Here is a 13,232-nt window from a genome sequence, read left to right as displayed (position 1 = left end):
GACAGTGCCCACTCTGTCCAAGGTGTGTGAGACATTGCACACCGGGCACTGATCGGGGTACATATATGGACCTCTCTGGTCCTCACAGCCCCCTATGAAGTAGGCTGTTAGGAATATTCATGACAATTAATACAATGATTATTATATAGTACATTATTATAATTAAAATATTAAATGTATAATAAATTGATATACAAAGTACTACAGTATGATTAATATAGTTATAAATAAGAAACATTTAAATATGATTAATTATTACATAGTCATTCCTACTGGCTCTGTGTCATACACGATGGCGGTGAGGCCCCGACAGGGTCAGTGACCTTCGCGGAGTCGCACAGCTGGTCGGTGTGAGGCCAGCGTTTGGATCCGCAGCCTCACATGACCCCGTTCATCCACAGTTTCCTCCCTGTGTCTCGGCTGCATCCTGTTCGTGTGGCCACTGTATGCTCTGACCGTCCCCCGCCCTGTCCCACATGTGTCCCGCGTGGTGGGAAGGCCATTGTGGGCATCTTGGGGTGGGGTGGGTGCTGGAGCTTGAAGAGCAGATGCTGGGTGCTAACATGCAGAGATCATTCGGGATGGACTCTACAGGGACTGGAGCTTCATAGGGAGTGCCAGCCAAGGGAAAGGAATAAGGAATTTGCCCAGGGTTCCTGGGCAGCTGGGTGGATAGTAGTGTCTTTCACTAAAATGGGAAATAGAGGAGGAAGACCAGGCCTGGGGCCACAGCTCTGGCTGTACTGAGTTTGAGAAGTCTGTGAGACAGCCCTGTGGAGAGGTGCTCTGGGCCTTAGCTGTGCAGATTGGAAGCCCAGCAAGCCATGTTTACTGAGCACCTACTATATCCTGGTTACTGTAGGCAGGCCGCCGCATCCCACTTTATACCCACAGCAACTGAAGCCCATGGAGGTTAGAAGAACCTGCCCATGACCAGCTCCCCACTAGGTCACTCAGCGCCCCCCGAGGCTGCACCCCCTCCCCCTGTCCCGCCTGCTGTCATACGCACGGATGCCAGAGCCAATGCTCTAAAGCCCAGACTGCATCCTTCCCTTGCCCACACCGCTCTGTGGTACCCATTCCTCCCAGGATACAGTCGAAGCCCCTGTACTTGGCAAGGCTCCATGACATAGCTCACAGCCCAGCCTCAACAGCCTCCACCTCTGCCCCCCGCCTGAGCTCTCCAGCCTGGTGGACTATGCTCTGTCTTTTGTCGTTAACCTTGCTCACGACTTCGCTTCCACCTTCTTGACTTCTGCTTGTCCTGCAGGCCTCCCTTGCTGTCACATTTCTCTGGGAAGCCTCCTGGACCTGTCTCTTTGGTTTTGGGCATTCCGCTGCACTCCCAAGCTACCCGCCATTTCTTTACACAGTGCTTGCCACACCGTGTCCATCAGATGCCCCCACCCTGCTGGAGCCTGCAGAGAATGGTACCCAGCGATTGTTTTAAAGGAAAGTAGAGTCACACAAGTCCAAACCAGGATCTGAATCCAAGCCTGCAGAATCCCAAGTTCATGAGCCCTTTCTGCTCTCCCAAGATGCTTTCCAGTTGGGAAGAATTCCAAATAGGCCGACGAGACGTGGAAGATTATAAGAGGCGAGGATGCCCCTAGGCTTTGAAATCATAGGTGAGGAAGCTACGGTTGCAGAATAGGAGACCTGCGGGCTGGGGTGCCTGGAGCTGGGGGGCCTGATGTGCAGAAGACATGCAGATGGTCCAGGTCAGAAAGAATATGGGATGCCAGGCAGAGGAAGTGTGCCCCACAGGCAGCGGGGAATGATTTGAGCTCTTTGATCTGCGGAAAGGCATCACGAAAGTTGTTTTCAGGAGAATTAATTTGGGGATGGATCAAAGAGTGACTTAAAATGAGACCTGGAAGGCTTACCCTAAGAAGCCCACGGGAGTTAATGAGACCTGTTGACTGTGTGCTTCCTTTGTACAGGGATGGAGCCGGTAGCCCGCCTCCATCACTTTCTTGGGCGCAGGAATGACTGCTTCACAACTTCAGTCTCCTCATCTGTAAAATGGGAATGATCATGGTGGTACCTGACTCACAGGGTCATTGTGAGGCTTCTGTGAGGTAACAGGTGCAGCGCACACACTTACTCTCCCAGGAGGAGGAGGGCGGGAGGCTGAGGTGTCCTGACAGCTCTGCTCGCAGACCCTCTGCACAAGCCCACTGCAAACTCAGGCTAGAGGAGTGAGGTTAACGAAACCCTGGGAAGAGGGAAAGTGAAACTTGATGGCCAGTGAAAGGCGTTGAAAGCCAAAAGTGAGATAAACAACGACCCATTTGCACATCAGAGCCGAAATGCTCACCCTTTGCGGTACTGTGCTCTCCTGGGTGTCAGCAGGGTGTCAGCGGAAACTGCCCTTTTATTTTTAAAAGGTTTTGGGGTTTGTAATTTTTTTTTTGTAGTTGTTTGTTTTGCTTTCCACTTAAAATAAGGAGTTTTCTCTTCACAAAGATCCTTTTATTCTAAATCAGGCTCTGAACAGAGGTGTCACCACCACAGGGACCGGAAACGGATACCACATTCAGCTGGGTGTGCAGGCTCTGGCGGGTTTCATCAGCCGGGGACCCCGTGACAGCCCCGGCCGCAACCAGGAAAGATGCCAGATGCGCAGCCTCCCCCGAAACTCCCGGGAAACTCACAGAGCCCCGAGGCAGGAAGAAGCTGACGTCAACTTAGCCTTCGGGGATTTCAAGCAAAACTTAGAAATGATTCCTCTGCCCTTTATTTGGTATCATGATCTTTCTCTGAGGAGATGAGCCAATTTGCTCCAAGGACCTCATTTCATGAAACTATGTATATGTAGTTATCCACACACACACATATATACACATATTATATACATGTGTGTGTATATGTACACACACGTACATATATACACTTATATGTATATATACATAGTATATATATGTATGTGTATACATACACAAACATGTATACACATAAACACATACTATATATATATATGTTTTAAAGAAACACTGTTGCTTTGCTTTTAAGTATATAAGGTAACCGGACTGACTAGGTTCCCTTCATCTCTTCCTTGGAGAGGAAGGTCCTTCCTGGGCGTTTAGAATTGGGGAATGGTTCACACTCCGCTGAGGACGTGCCATCGGTCAGCACTGTGTATAAATGGTACTTCTGCAATACCTGGGGGCTGTGGGAGCCATTAGTTTCTTCTTCAAGGAATGTAACTACTCCCACCTGAAATGTTCCCACTTTCTCGGTCAGGGACTTTCTCGAGCAAAAGAAAGCTTCTGCACATCCTCTATGTTGTTATAAATTCAAAATCTGTGGTGTTTGATTTTAATAACTTCAGTAGTTGATAATGACCAAGTAATGCTCTCAGCCCTCCTTTCTGTCCCAAATGTTAGTGTAAAGGTGAGGCAGTTCTTGATTCAATAGGTACAGGGAGGGCTTCCCTGGTGGCGCAGTGGTTGAGAATCTGCCTGCCAATGTTGGGGACACGGGTTCGAGCCCTGGTCTGGGAAGATCCCACGTGCCGCGGAGCAACTAAGCCCGTGCGCCACAGCTACTGAGCCTGCGCATCTGGAGCCTGTGCTCTGCAACGAGAGAGGCCGCGATAGTGAGAGGCCCACGCACCGCGATGAAGAGTGGCCCCCGCTCGTCACAACTAGAGAAAGCCCTCGCACAGAAACGAAGACCCAACACAGCCGAAAAAAAATAAATAAATAAATTAAAAAAAAAAAAAAAAGAGGTACGGGGACTCGTATAGGAACAAACATTTGTCTGTGTGTTCCATCCACTCTTTCTTTGTATTTGCATTTTAGATCTCAGCTTATGTTGGCATTATCTGTGCGATATATTTCTCTCCTGCTGGATGGTGTGTTCCTGGAGGCCAAGGACTGGGTTACATTCATCTCCTAACCCTGTATCTGACACATAGTAGTTGCTCAATAAATATTTGCCGAATGAATGAATCAACAAAGGAATGAAGCAGTGCCTGAAGGTGATGCCACAGGTGAGACTGTCCCCATCCATCCTCCTGTGTCCCTCCTCCACCTGTCACACCCATCCTGTCTGTCTACCTTGGCAGCACTGTTTTCACTCTGAAAAACTTCACAGCAGAGAAGATTCCCACCATCATGCCTCAGAGGCACACCTATCCTCACCTTTGTTTTCTTATTGCTGAGGATACAAAAAGAAGCAAGACTTCTGAAGGAGGTATCTATTTTGGGCCCAAACAGAAAAGAGTGGGTGATTCTGTGGGCAGAGATTCCTGAACGTGGTGGGGTTGACTCATGCCCGGAGGTGCTCAGAATTTCCTCTGTTTCGTGGGCGTCTGGGGCAGACGTGGCTCGACTCGAGTGCTTTCTTTCAAGCACAGTCAAATGCAGGAAAGACACCCCGAGCTGCTGTTTGGGGCATAGAAGGAGGGGGAGAGCGGGATTCAGAGAATTTAAGTCTGCAGGGGCTCTGTGTGCCCAAAGAGGTCAGCTCCTAGAGGAGATGGAGGGATCGCTGCTGGGCATCTGGGGTCGGAGTCTGTAGGAACAGGCTCGTTCACTTACGCACAACCACAGCAGCAGCGGGACCTCTTCAGAGCGGACTCTTCCACTTTTAAAAAAGTGAAAGTAAACTTGTTTACTAACGTGGGTTCAGGAGAATCATCAAGAAAGAGGGCTCTGCACCACTCCAGCCTGGTTCACATCCTCGCTCCCCACCCCGGTTGTGTTCCATGGGCTAACTTACTCACTTTTGTGAGCCTCAGTTTACCAGATGCAAAATGGGGGTGAGAGCAAGGCCGACCTGATTTTCAGGATTATTGGAAGGAACACTACGTTTTCACATAATGCCTGTAAGAGAGCATGTAGGCTGTGAATATTAGCTCTTGTTATTATCATTCGTGTTTAAAATGTTTCTTGGGGAGTTCCCTGGTGGTCCAGTGGTTAGGACTCGGTGCCTTCGCTGCCGTGGCCCCGGGTTCAGTCCCGGGTCGGGGAACGAAGATTCCACAAGCCACGCGGCATAGCCAAAAAAAAAAAAAAAAAAAAGTTTCCTGCAACAAGGCTGAAGGCAAATAAGCCTCAAAGGAAAAAGTGGGTACTGGGATCAGGGTTTGTGCCAGGCCTGCCCCAGCTAGCCGTCTGTTCTCCAGTTCACAGCTTCGCCCACCACTCAGCTTTCTCTCTCAAGAGGGCCTCCTGAAGACCAGCGGGCTTTCCACGCTCTTTCTTTTAAAGGAACCAGTCGCCTCCTTAGCACTTACTTTTTATTCTTTAGAAACCTGCTTTCTTCTTCTTCTTCTTCTTCTTCTTTTGGGAAAAATTATTTAACTGTTCCTAGCCTCCTGATGCCAGCCTGGCCTTTCACTGCATCCAGAATGATTGGAAAAGGGGGGGAAAGCAACCCAAGAAGCAGGTCTGACTAGTCTGACCCAGGCTGTTCACCTTACTTGGTCCCTTGTGAGCTTCTGGTCACCCCCCACCCATGGCATCCACACTTTGGTGCCTTAGTGTTTCTGCTGCCTGAAATCCTCCTGGGTACCTGACGCTGGGTTCAGAGTGCAGGCACCATGGCTGATGGAAAGCCGCGTGGCCAGGGTGGGTGGGGGCAAAGTGTCACGTGGGCGGTCAGGATGGAGGTCCCAGAGCTCTGGCCTTGTGGTGTGCCGTTGGCCAGGGCTAGGTCAGGGCACAATTTGGATGTAGGGGAATAAGACCCTGGACTTCTTGACTGTTACCCAGAGGTGTCATGTGGTCCTGGTGATGCTGATTCAGTGACCCATTGTGGGAATGAAGTCTACCAGACCCCAGCAAGGTGTGTAGACACTAGAGGATCAAAATGAGAGGAGGAGAACACAGGTGCTTCTTGTCGGAGCAAAAGTACTAGTTTTTATCAGATCATCATTAGCCATTTGAGCCTCATCTTGCATGCAGCCAACACAAAATATGAAAAAGTTCGTTCAGATTTTTCCGTACCATCTTACGGAAAACCCCAAACAAACATTTTGGCCAACTCAATATTTGAAATATGCGTCATTTGTTTCGTTGCTCTCATTAACACCTCAATTTTCAGTTGTTACTCAAGGAGCATGACCCACGTATACAACTGTAGCAACATCATTAGGAAACACCACCCTCCAGCGTCTTCTGAGATTCACAAGCACAAGCTTAGAGCCACCTTCTCCAAGCAGCCTTTCTGAACGCCCCGTGAAGCACCTTACCCTGCTTTGGTCGCTGTGGCATGTGTCAACTTTGCTACATACCACTTTGTAATATTTGATCTTGTGTCTTTCCCAGACTGGTTTTCCCATTTTACTTGCAAGTTCTGTGTGGGGTGGACACAGCACACATTTCTTCTCTCCTGTGACAGCCTTGCTACTCAAAATGGGGTTAGGGCATTAGCAACATGGGCCTCACAGGGAGCCTGAACCAGAATCTCAGCCCCCACCCCTGACATCCTGAGTCAGAATCTACCTCACAACAAGCCCCTAGGTGATCTGTAATAGATTAAACTTCGGGAAATACTGTGCTAGGGCACCTATTCCTAGTGAATAGAAATAAAACAATGGAATTGGACCAACCATGGAATCATTATTCTGTGGATTTCAATCCTAACCGCATCTCGAATCATTTGAGGAGCTTAAAAATAATGTTATCTTTATGTCCAATTCTCATCCCCAGAGAGTCTGACCTAATTGGTCTTAATTGGTCTTGGGTGAGGCTTGGGCATCATTTGTTAAAGTTTCCCAGACGCACACGTAATGTGCAGTTTGTGCTAGGAACCACTGCTCTAAATACATTTCCCAGTTGGACTTGTGTTTTCTCCCTGATGGAGGCAAATCCCAGAGTAACCTCCAAACAAGTCAAACAGCCAAAAACTTCCTGAGTAATCTTAAAGTGGAAAATACCTAGAGATGATTCTATTATTGTTTTCCCCTAAATGGGTGACTTATTTGAAAGCCTGAGAGGGGGAGGGATTCAGTGATGGCTGTTGACTCACTGGCAAACACTGCTGCCTCCACTGGCAAGTCTTCAAGGTGGGAGTTGCTCAGCAGATGTTTTATCTCCAGTCTTAAGCCAGAAGCAGTTTAAGAGCAAAGACCTTTTCCATCTTGGTAATCCTAACGCATGAATGGATGGATGGATGGAAAGATGGATGGATCAATGGATGGAAAGATGGATGGATGGATGTCACTGAGAGTCGACGTGAAGACCTAAGGGGAATATTGGACTGGAATTTGGGAAGCCTGGATTCTAGTCCTGGCTCTTCACTTTTCCTGCTTGCCTTGTGTCCTTGGTACCTTTTTCTTACTATCTTGTCTAGGCACCCAGGGCCTTTTAGGTTGCTTTTGCCAAGCCAACTATAGCTCCCTTACCAGGGAACATAACTTCCTGTGTCTCATCCTCTGTGCTCACAACTATAGCTGTTCAGATATTAAAGAACCTCATTGGAGGTCCTTCCTGGAGACCCTGGTTGATAGGGAGGCTACAACCCTAAATATTATCCTCAAAATTTTGTGCATATGTACAGTTTTCTAAGGAGACAGTTAACAGCACTCATCAAATTTGCTCAAGGACTCACCACTCAAGAAAGATTAAGCCAGATGGAGTCTTGCTATCACTTTGTTCTTCCTGTTGGGAGATTCAGGATGTATGTATAGGAGTGACAAATGAGGTCTGTCTTTATGTGGTGAGGTTCTATGGACCATTTTTTTTGCCCCCTGGATAATACTTGGGGCAGCGGCTGACTCCACTGAAGCAGAACTTCCTGAAGAAATTACTAGAAAGGGTGGCCAAAGAGGGGATGAGGGAGCTCATTAAGGGTCTCCAATCTCTCTTCCCCTGATACCTGCCTGGGTGAAGAACAAGAGAGGAGAGTGTCTGGAAGTTTAGATACCCCCAGTGGCTTCAGAGGGCCCCTGGGTGGGCCATGACTGGTACCAAGGTGACACACATTGTTAGCCTGGAGAGGAGGAATCCTAGGTTCTAAGTCCAAAGGGATCAGAGGCCATTCCTGCCTGGCTTGGGAAATCTCTACACCACTTTTGACAAATTTTCATTTAGGCTCTGCTTAAACACTTGCAGAGAAAGGGAGCCCAGGGGTTAATGGAGAGGAAAAGGATAGAGGAACTCTTTACTCTGTTTGGCTGTTGGACATTCACCAAACACGAATAAACCCACAGTTCAAAGTTTTACCTTTTTTTTTTGGCCTTGCCACGCAGCATGTGGGATCTTAGTTCCCTGACCAGGGATCGAGCCTGTGACCCCTGCGTTGGAAGTGCAGAGTCTTAACCACTGCACCACCAGGGAAGTTCCCAAAGTTTTACCTTTTCAGCGGCATCCCCCACCCAGCCTCTGTCACCTTTCCACTCAAGTCTCCTTCCTTTTCTGATTCTCACTGCCGCCTAAAGTCTGGGGCAGGGGAGCAGATGATGAACAAAAGCCAAGGTCCTCTCCTAAAGCCAAGAATCTACTGGTTTGCCATCTGGGTGCTCTTTCATTTGAAAAGTATGAAAGACACATATCCCTAATTTCACTTTCTAGGAGGGGAAGTTAAAACATAGAGATTGGAGGGCAGCAGAGAACAACTGGAATTCCGCCCCATCCATCTTCCCAGCCAGCATACGCGCCCCTCTGTGGCTCCCCTGACGTGGCTGGAAAGCCTTGACCACTTTCAGGGATGCAGGGCTTATAGCTTTTTGAAACAATCGATTGAATTAAGGTCCTCTTTCCTTTACTCATAGGGAATGGCCTCGGATAAAGAGAAGGAGGTCCCCACTCATGTAAGTCCTCCCCTGTGAGAAGCAAGGAAATCATTTGAGGGCAAAAATGCCCGAAAAGCGAATAGCAGGAGCCTCACCCAGCAGTGAGAAGTGTTTTTGCCTTGACGTTTACAACCTCGCCTGAGTGCTGCACGGTACCTTCCAGGAGTTGGAAATAACCTACAATGATACGTCAGCCTCGGCACTTGGGCCCGCAAAGGTCTCTTAACCCAGACCCTGCTGTGTATGTCTTCGGTTTGGAAACTTTTTCATCCAAAAGTACGCCGGCTTGAAAAGGCCTTTCGACAGAGCTTATTTTATTTCCTGTTCAGAATTCTTGACATAGAGCGATAGAGCTAGAAGTCAGTCTCAGGATCAGCTCCATCAACCTTTTCATTTTTCAGAGAAACCGAGGCCCAGGGAGGTATAGAAATTTGCCAAAAATCACGCCCTTCACCTCCTCCAACGATGGTCGTTCGGAGGTGCCTTGGACCACTTTCTGTTCCCTGCGAAGTTGAGTATCCCTGACTCTTCTATCCACTGACCTCAGGTGACATGGCCCCCCTTCCCAAAGGAACTCTGTTATTTTTACAGTTTCTACTGATCATTGGAAATGAAGGGAGCGGAAAATGAACTTGAATGACCACCACGTTGAGGGCTAGCCTGACTTAAGTGTGACTGTCGCTATGATAGGAATGACTTCAACAAGAAACAACACAGAAGCCTCCAGACTACTCAGGGCTTTAGCCAAAGAAGCTAAGAAGTCTTCTTTTCGGATGAGTGAAGTTGAGGATAGGAGCTGTAGAGCTCATCAGCTGTCCTCTATAGCATCTCTAGCTGACTGTCCATCAGTGAAGTCAACTCTTTTTGGTGCCTTAATTCTCTCAGATCTCAAAAGGAGCAGATGTACGGGTGATAAACAGAACTGCCTATTTAAGACATGCTGTTTTTAAAGAAAGTAGCAACTGTTTCATGAGGTACTTCCTAATTTACCAAAGCCCCATATATATATATATATATATATATATATATATATATATATATATATATATATATATACATCTTCTCCAAAGTACATCTTAAAGATGAGCAAGGAAACAGTGGTAATAACACCTTGGGATCTAGAGAAATTGAATGATTAAATATGCAGAGTTAAACATTTTGTGTTTTAATGATACATGTGAAGATGGAAATTCCAGTGTGGGCAGTCATCTTTACAAGAAGGGATAATTAGACAAAAATATCATCTTAATGGGTTTCCGCATTGTGTTTTTTTTTTTTTTTTTTTGAGTCTAGGGCATGAAGATTTGATCACAGAATTCCTAGAATGAAAGAAAGATGATCAAGGCATAGATAAACTCTCAGAATTTCCACAATGCTGAGAAAGGCACCTTCAATAACGTGCCTGTTGGCAACATCAGGAGAATTCTCTTTTCAACCACATCCCAGGACCCAGTAATACAGAGACTCAAAACACTCACGTTGACTAATACATCCCCTGTCACCCATCACAATTTTAAATGGTGGCTTTGGAAATTTTCAGACTGAAAATCTGCCTTATGAATCAGCTAGAAATTGCATCTGTTGACAGTCTGATTGATTTCGTTAGCAACCTCTCCCTTCTGAGGAATAAAAAGATTTGTTTATTTGAAGACTGGGTTCCCCTGGGAGGAAGAAGCCTGAGATGAGATTATTTCTCACCCTGGAGTGGTTCCTAAGCCATATGTGGATCCCAGAAACTCAGCCCGTATCATTCTCTTTAGCTACCAAGTCCTCACTTGCCTCTGGATGGGACCATTTCACGCCCTGTCTGTGCACCTACTCTCTCTACGGAATCATCTCTGTAGAGCTCGGACCCTGTCTGCAGGGACCAGAAAGAACACATGGCTGAGAAAACTGGGCTTGAGTCCTGGCTCTGTCACTGCCTGTGTGACCTCTGAGTTTTGAGGTCTTCCTCATCTCATGGGTTGGTGACATCCACCTTGCAAAGGGGCTATGAAGAGGAAAAGAAGACTTATACGTCTGGCACATAGAAGGTACTCTATAAATGGTCATTTTTACTTTCTAGTAGTCTTTTATTGACTCCCAAATGAACTTTAAATTTTTAAACTTGTTACGAAGGCCTTGGGTCATTCATTTGACGCCATCCTACCTTTCCAGTCTTAATCCCCAGCAACCCCACATCCCCGTCCAAGGCTGGGGGCTGTTCCCTGATGCTTTGCTGTGTCTTTGCTCCTGTGGGCCTCTCTATCTGGAATCTCCACTCAGGGAAATTCACTGCCCCCTCAGGGCACTTTTTGCTGCTGCTTTCACGAAGCTTTCCCTGATATACCCCTGCTCCCCTAGATCTTATCCCATTCCACCCATACTGCTGTTATTATATCTATGCCTTTCTTCCCCTTACTAGGTTATATGTCTCTTAAGGAGTGAGGCTATGTCTTGTTCATTTTAGTATTTCCTCCAGTGTTGAAAAGGGGAACAAGACGTATTGGATAGATTTTTGAAGATGTGAGTGTATGAAGGAGGCCTCACTGCTACAAGACCATTCAAATCTTCAGATAAGTCATCATCGGCTGGCAATAACACGCGTTTACTTGAAATGTGTTTCCCAGAGATGAGGCGTGATTAACTGTAAAGACTTTTCTGTTCTGGCTTGGCTTGACCTCCCACTTTGCAGAGACCCTGTGGAGGTGGAAATCTCATTATGAGCCTTCCTAAAATCATGTCCACTTTTCACTTTAAAGTAAAGAAGATCCTACACCTGGGTCAGTTCACAGCCCAGTGACCCGGTCATTTCCCCTAAACGAGCAAAAAAGACTCCTTATGCATCATCCTGTCTCACTTCTTAACATATCTTTCTGTGGCCACTTAGCACCATTATATATCTAGAAACGAAGGATATAATATCATAGACTCTGATATCTTACCTGTTTTCCTGCATAAGCAAGGGAAGATGTTATTAGAAAGTTCACACTCAATTAAGAAGGAGGTTTGAGGTAGAAGTTGGTGGTTTCTTATTGCTTAAAAAAAAACCTGACAAACCCTTTTGAAAGGATGAAAGGAATTCAAAACTTTCATATATATACATATGTATATATCCACACACATACATACATGCATATATACACATAAGAACATAAGAATTAATGTTCTGAAAGTGATATGCTTATTTTTTAAAAACTTCTATAAAGTTACACATATAAGAAACTTCCTAGGTATTATTTCCCGAGACAGTAAAAAACAAAGTATACATCCTTGAGGCTTAACTCTTCTGAGATCTTAAATGATCCCAATGTTTCATATGTGAGTCTGCCAGACATTCACCTGGTCTTAGACTCCTAGTGGATTCTTAGTATTATCTTACAGCTTTGTGGGTGCGGTGGAAAACTGAATTCAGTGGAAAATCCAAGTTCTTGAGGACTCTGCTTATTAGTATGCTAACATTCAAATATCACATCACCCTATTCTTCCCAGAATCAGCCGTCAAAGACTTTGAGCGACAGAGAGCCCACCGTTCCAAGTTCTCTTTATAGGTCGGCGATAATTGAGGCATAAAACGGGCCCCTGGTGGGCTGTGGACATAGGGGTAGAACCCAGGATTCAACCCCCTTCCCCGTACTTTCTACTTAGGTGCCTCTCGGATTCTGTGGCTGGGGAGAGTCGACATCCTTAGCCTTCCCAGGACTCCGAGGACACCAGTGACCCCTTACCTGTCACGCAGCCAGGTACGACGATGAATACGAAGAATCCCCACATCAGCAAGCCTGGCTCCATCCTCCGGGCCCCTGGGATCAGCTGCCGATGTGAGGGCCAGGAAGAAAAGGTACTTCTCTGCAGAATGCTGGGTTTCCTTTCAGCCTCTTGCTGGCATCGCGCTGGGAGGCTGGGGGGAGGATCAATCCGCCCAGGTTGTCATCCTCACTGGTCCATCCGTCTCTAGGACAGTCAGCACTTGCTCTATATAAGTATTAGCCTGGTTTGTTCAGTCAGGAAATCGTGCCTACCACTCTCTTCTCTAGTCTCAAATATAGGAAGTGGTTTTAACCAGCTTTTTTTTTTTTCAAGTTCAGTTGCTGGGAGGTGTGGGCCGGGGTTGGTGAGAAGATTGGGGTTCGTGTATGAATCCTTTCTTCAGCGTCCCCCTGAAAAGGGGAGGGAGATTCCCCCTGCCGTTGAAGGAGGGTTGAGTAAGCACTTCTTGGCAGTGGTCTCAGCTAGAGTTTCATAAACTGGTGTCACTGTGAAACTGAGGTCCTTCCCCAGACTTGCAGCTCCCGGAGGAGTGGGCAGGTGCCACACAAGATGGGGGGCAAGGTCATGCCAGGAGTGTGGGGGAGCAGTCTTGGTCCTGGACGGGAATTTCCTAAAGCTGTCTGACCACGGATCCCTTTAAAAAGTCTAGTGGGCATCCGGGTGGGGTCTCCATACTCAGAACTCATGAATACTCTCCCAAGATTTATAATCAGTACTAGCCATAATTATTTCACCA

General features: G+C 46.9%; 1 protein-coding gene across 1 annotated transcript in view; it reads right to left on the bottom strand.

The window, feature by feature from the left end:
- Positions 1-12,730, bottom strand: part of IL2RA (interleukin 2 receptor subunit alpha) — a 43,814-nt gene extending 31,084 nt beyond the window's left edge. Inside the window, exon 1 of the mRNA XM_032622193.1 lies at positions 12,454-12,730. Coding sequence (XP_032478084.1) covers positions 12,454-12,517 — 64 coding nt within the window. The 5' untranslated portion in view covers positions 12,518-12,730. The remainder of the gene's footprint in view (positions 1-12,453) is intronic.
- Positions 12,731-13,232: the final 502 nt, after the last annotated feature.

Source organism: Phocoena sinus, chromosome 2, assembly GCF_008692025.1.
Source record: "Phocoena sinus isolate mPhoSin1 chromosome 2, mPhoSin1.pri, whole genome shotgun sequence".
Classification (NCBI taxonomy): Eukaryota; Metazoa; Chordata; class Mammalia; order Artiodactyla; family Phocoenidae; genus Phocoena; species Phocoena sinus.
Note: the sequence above shows the minus strand (reverse complement) of the source record. Positions and strands in the feature narration are given on the sequence as shown.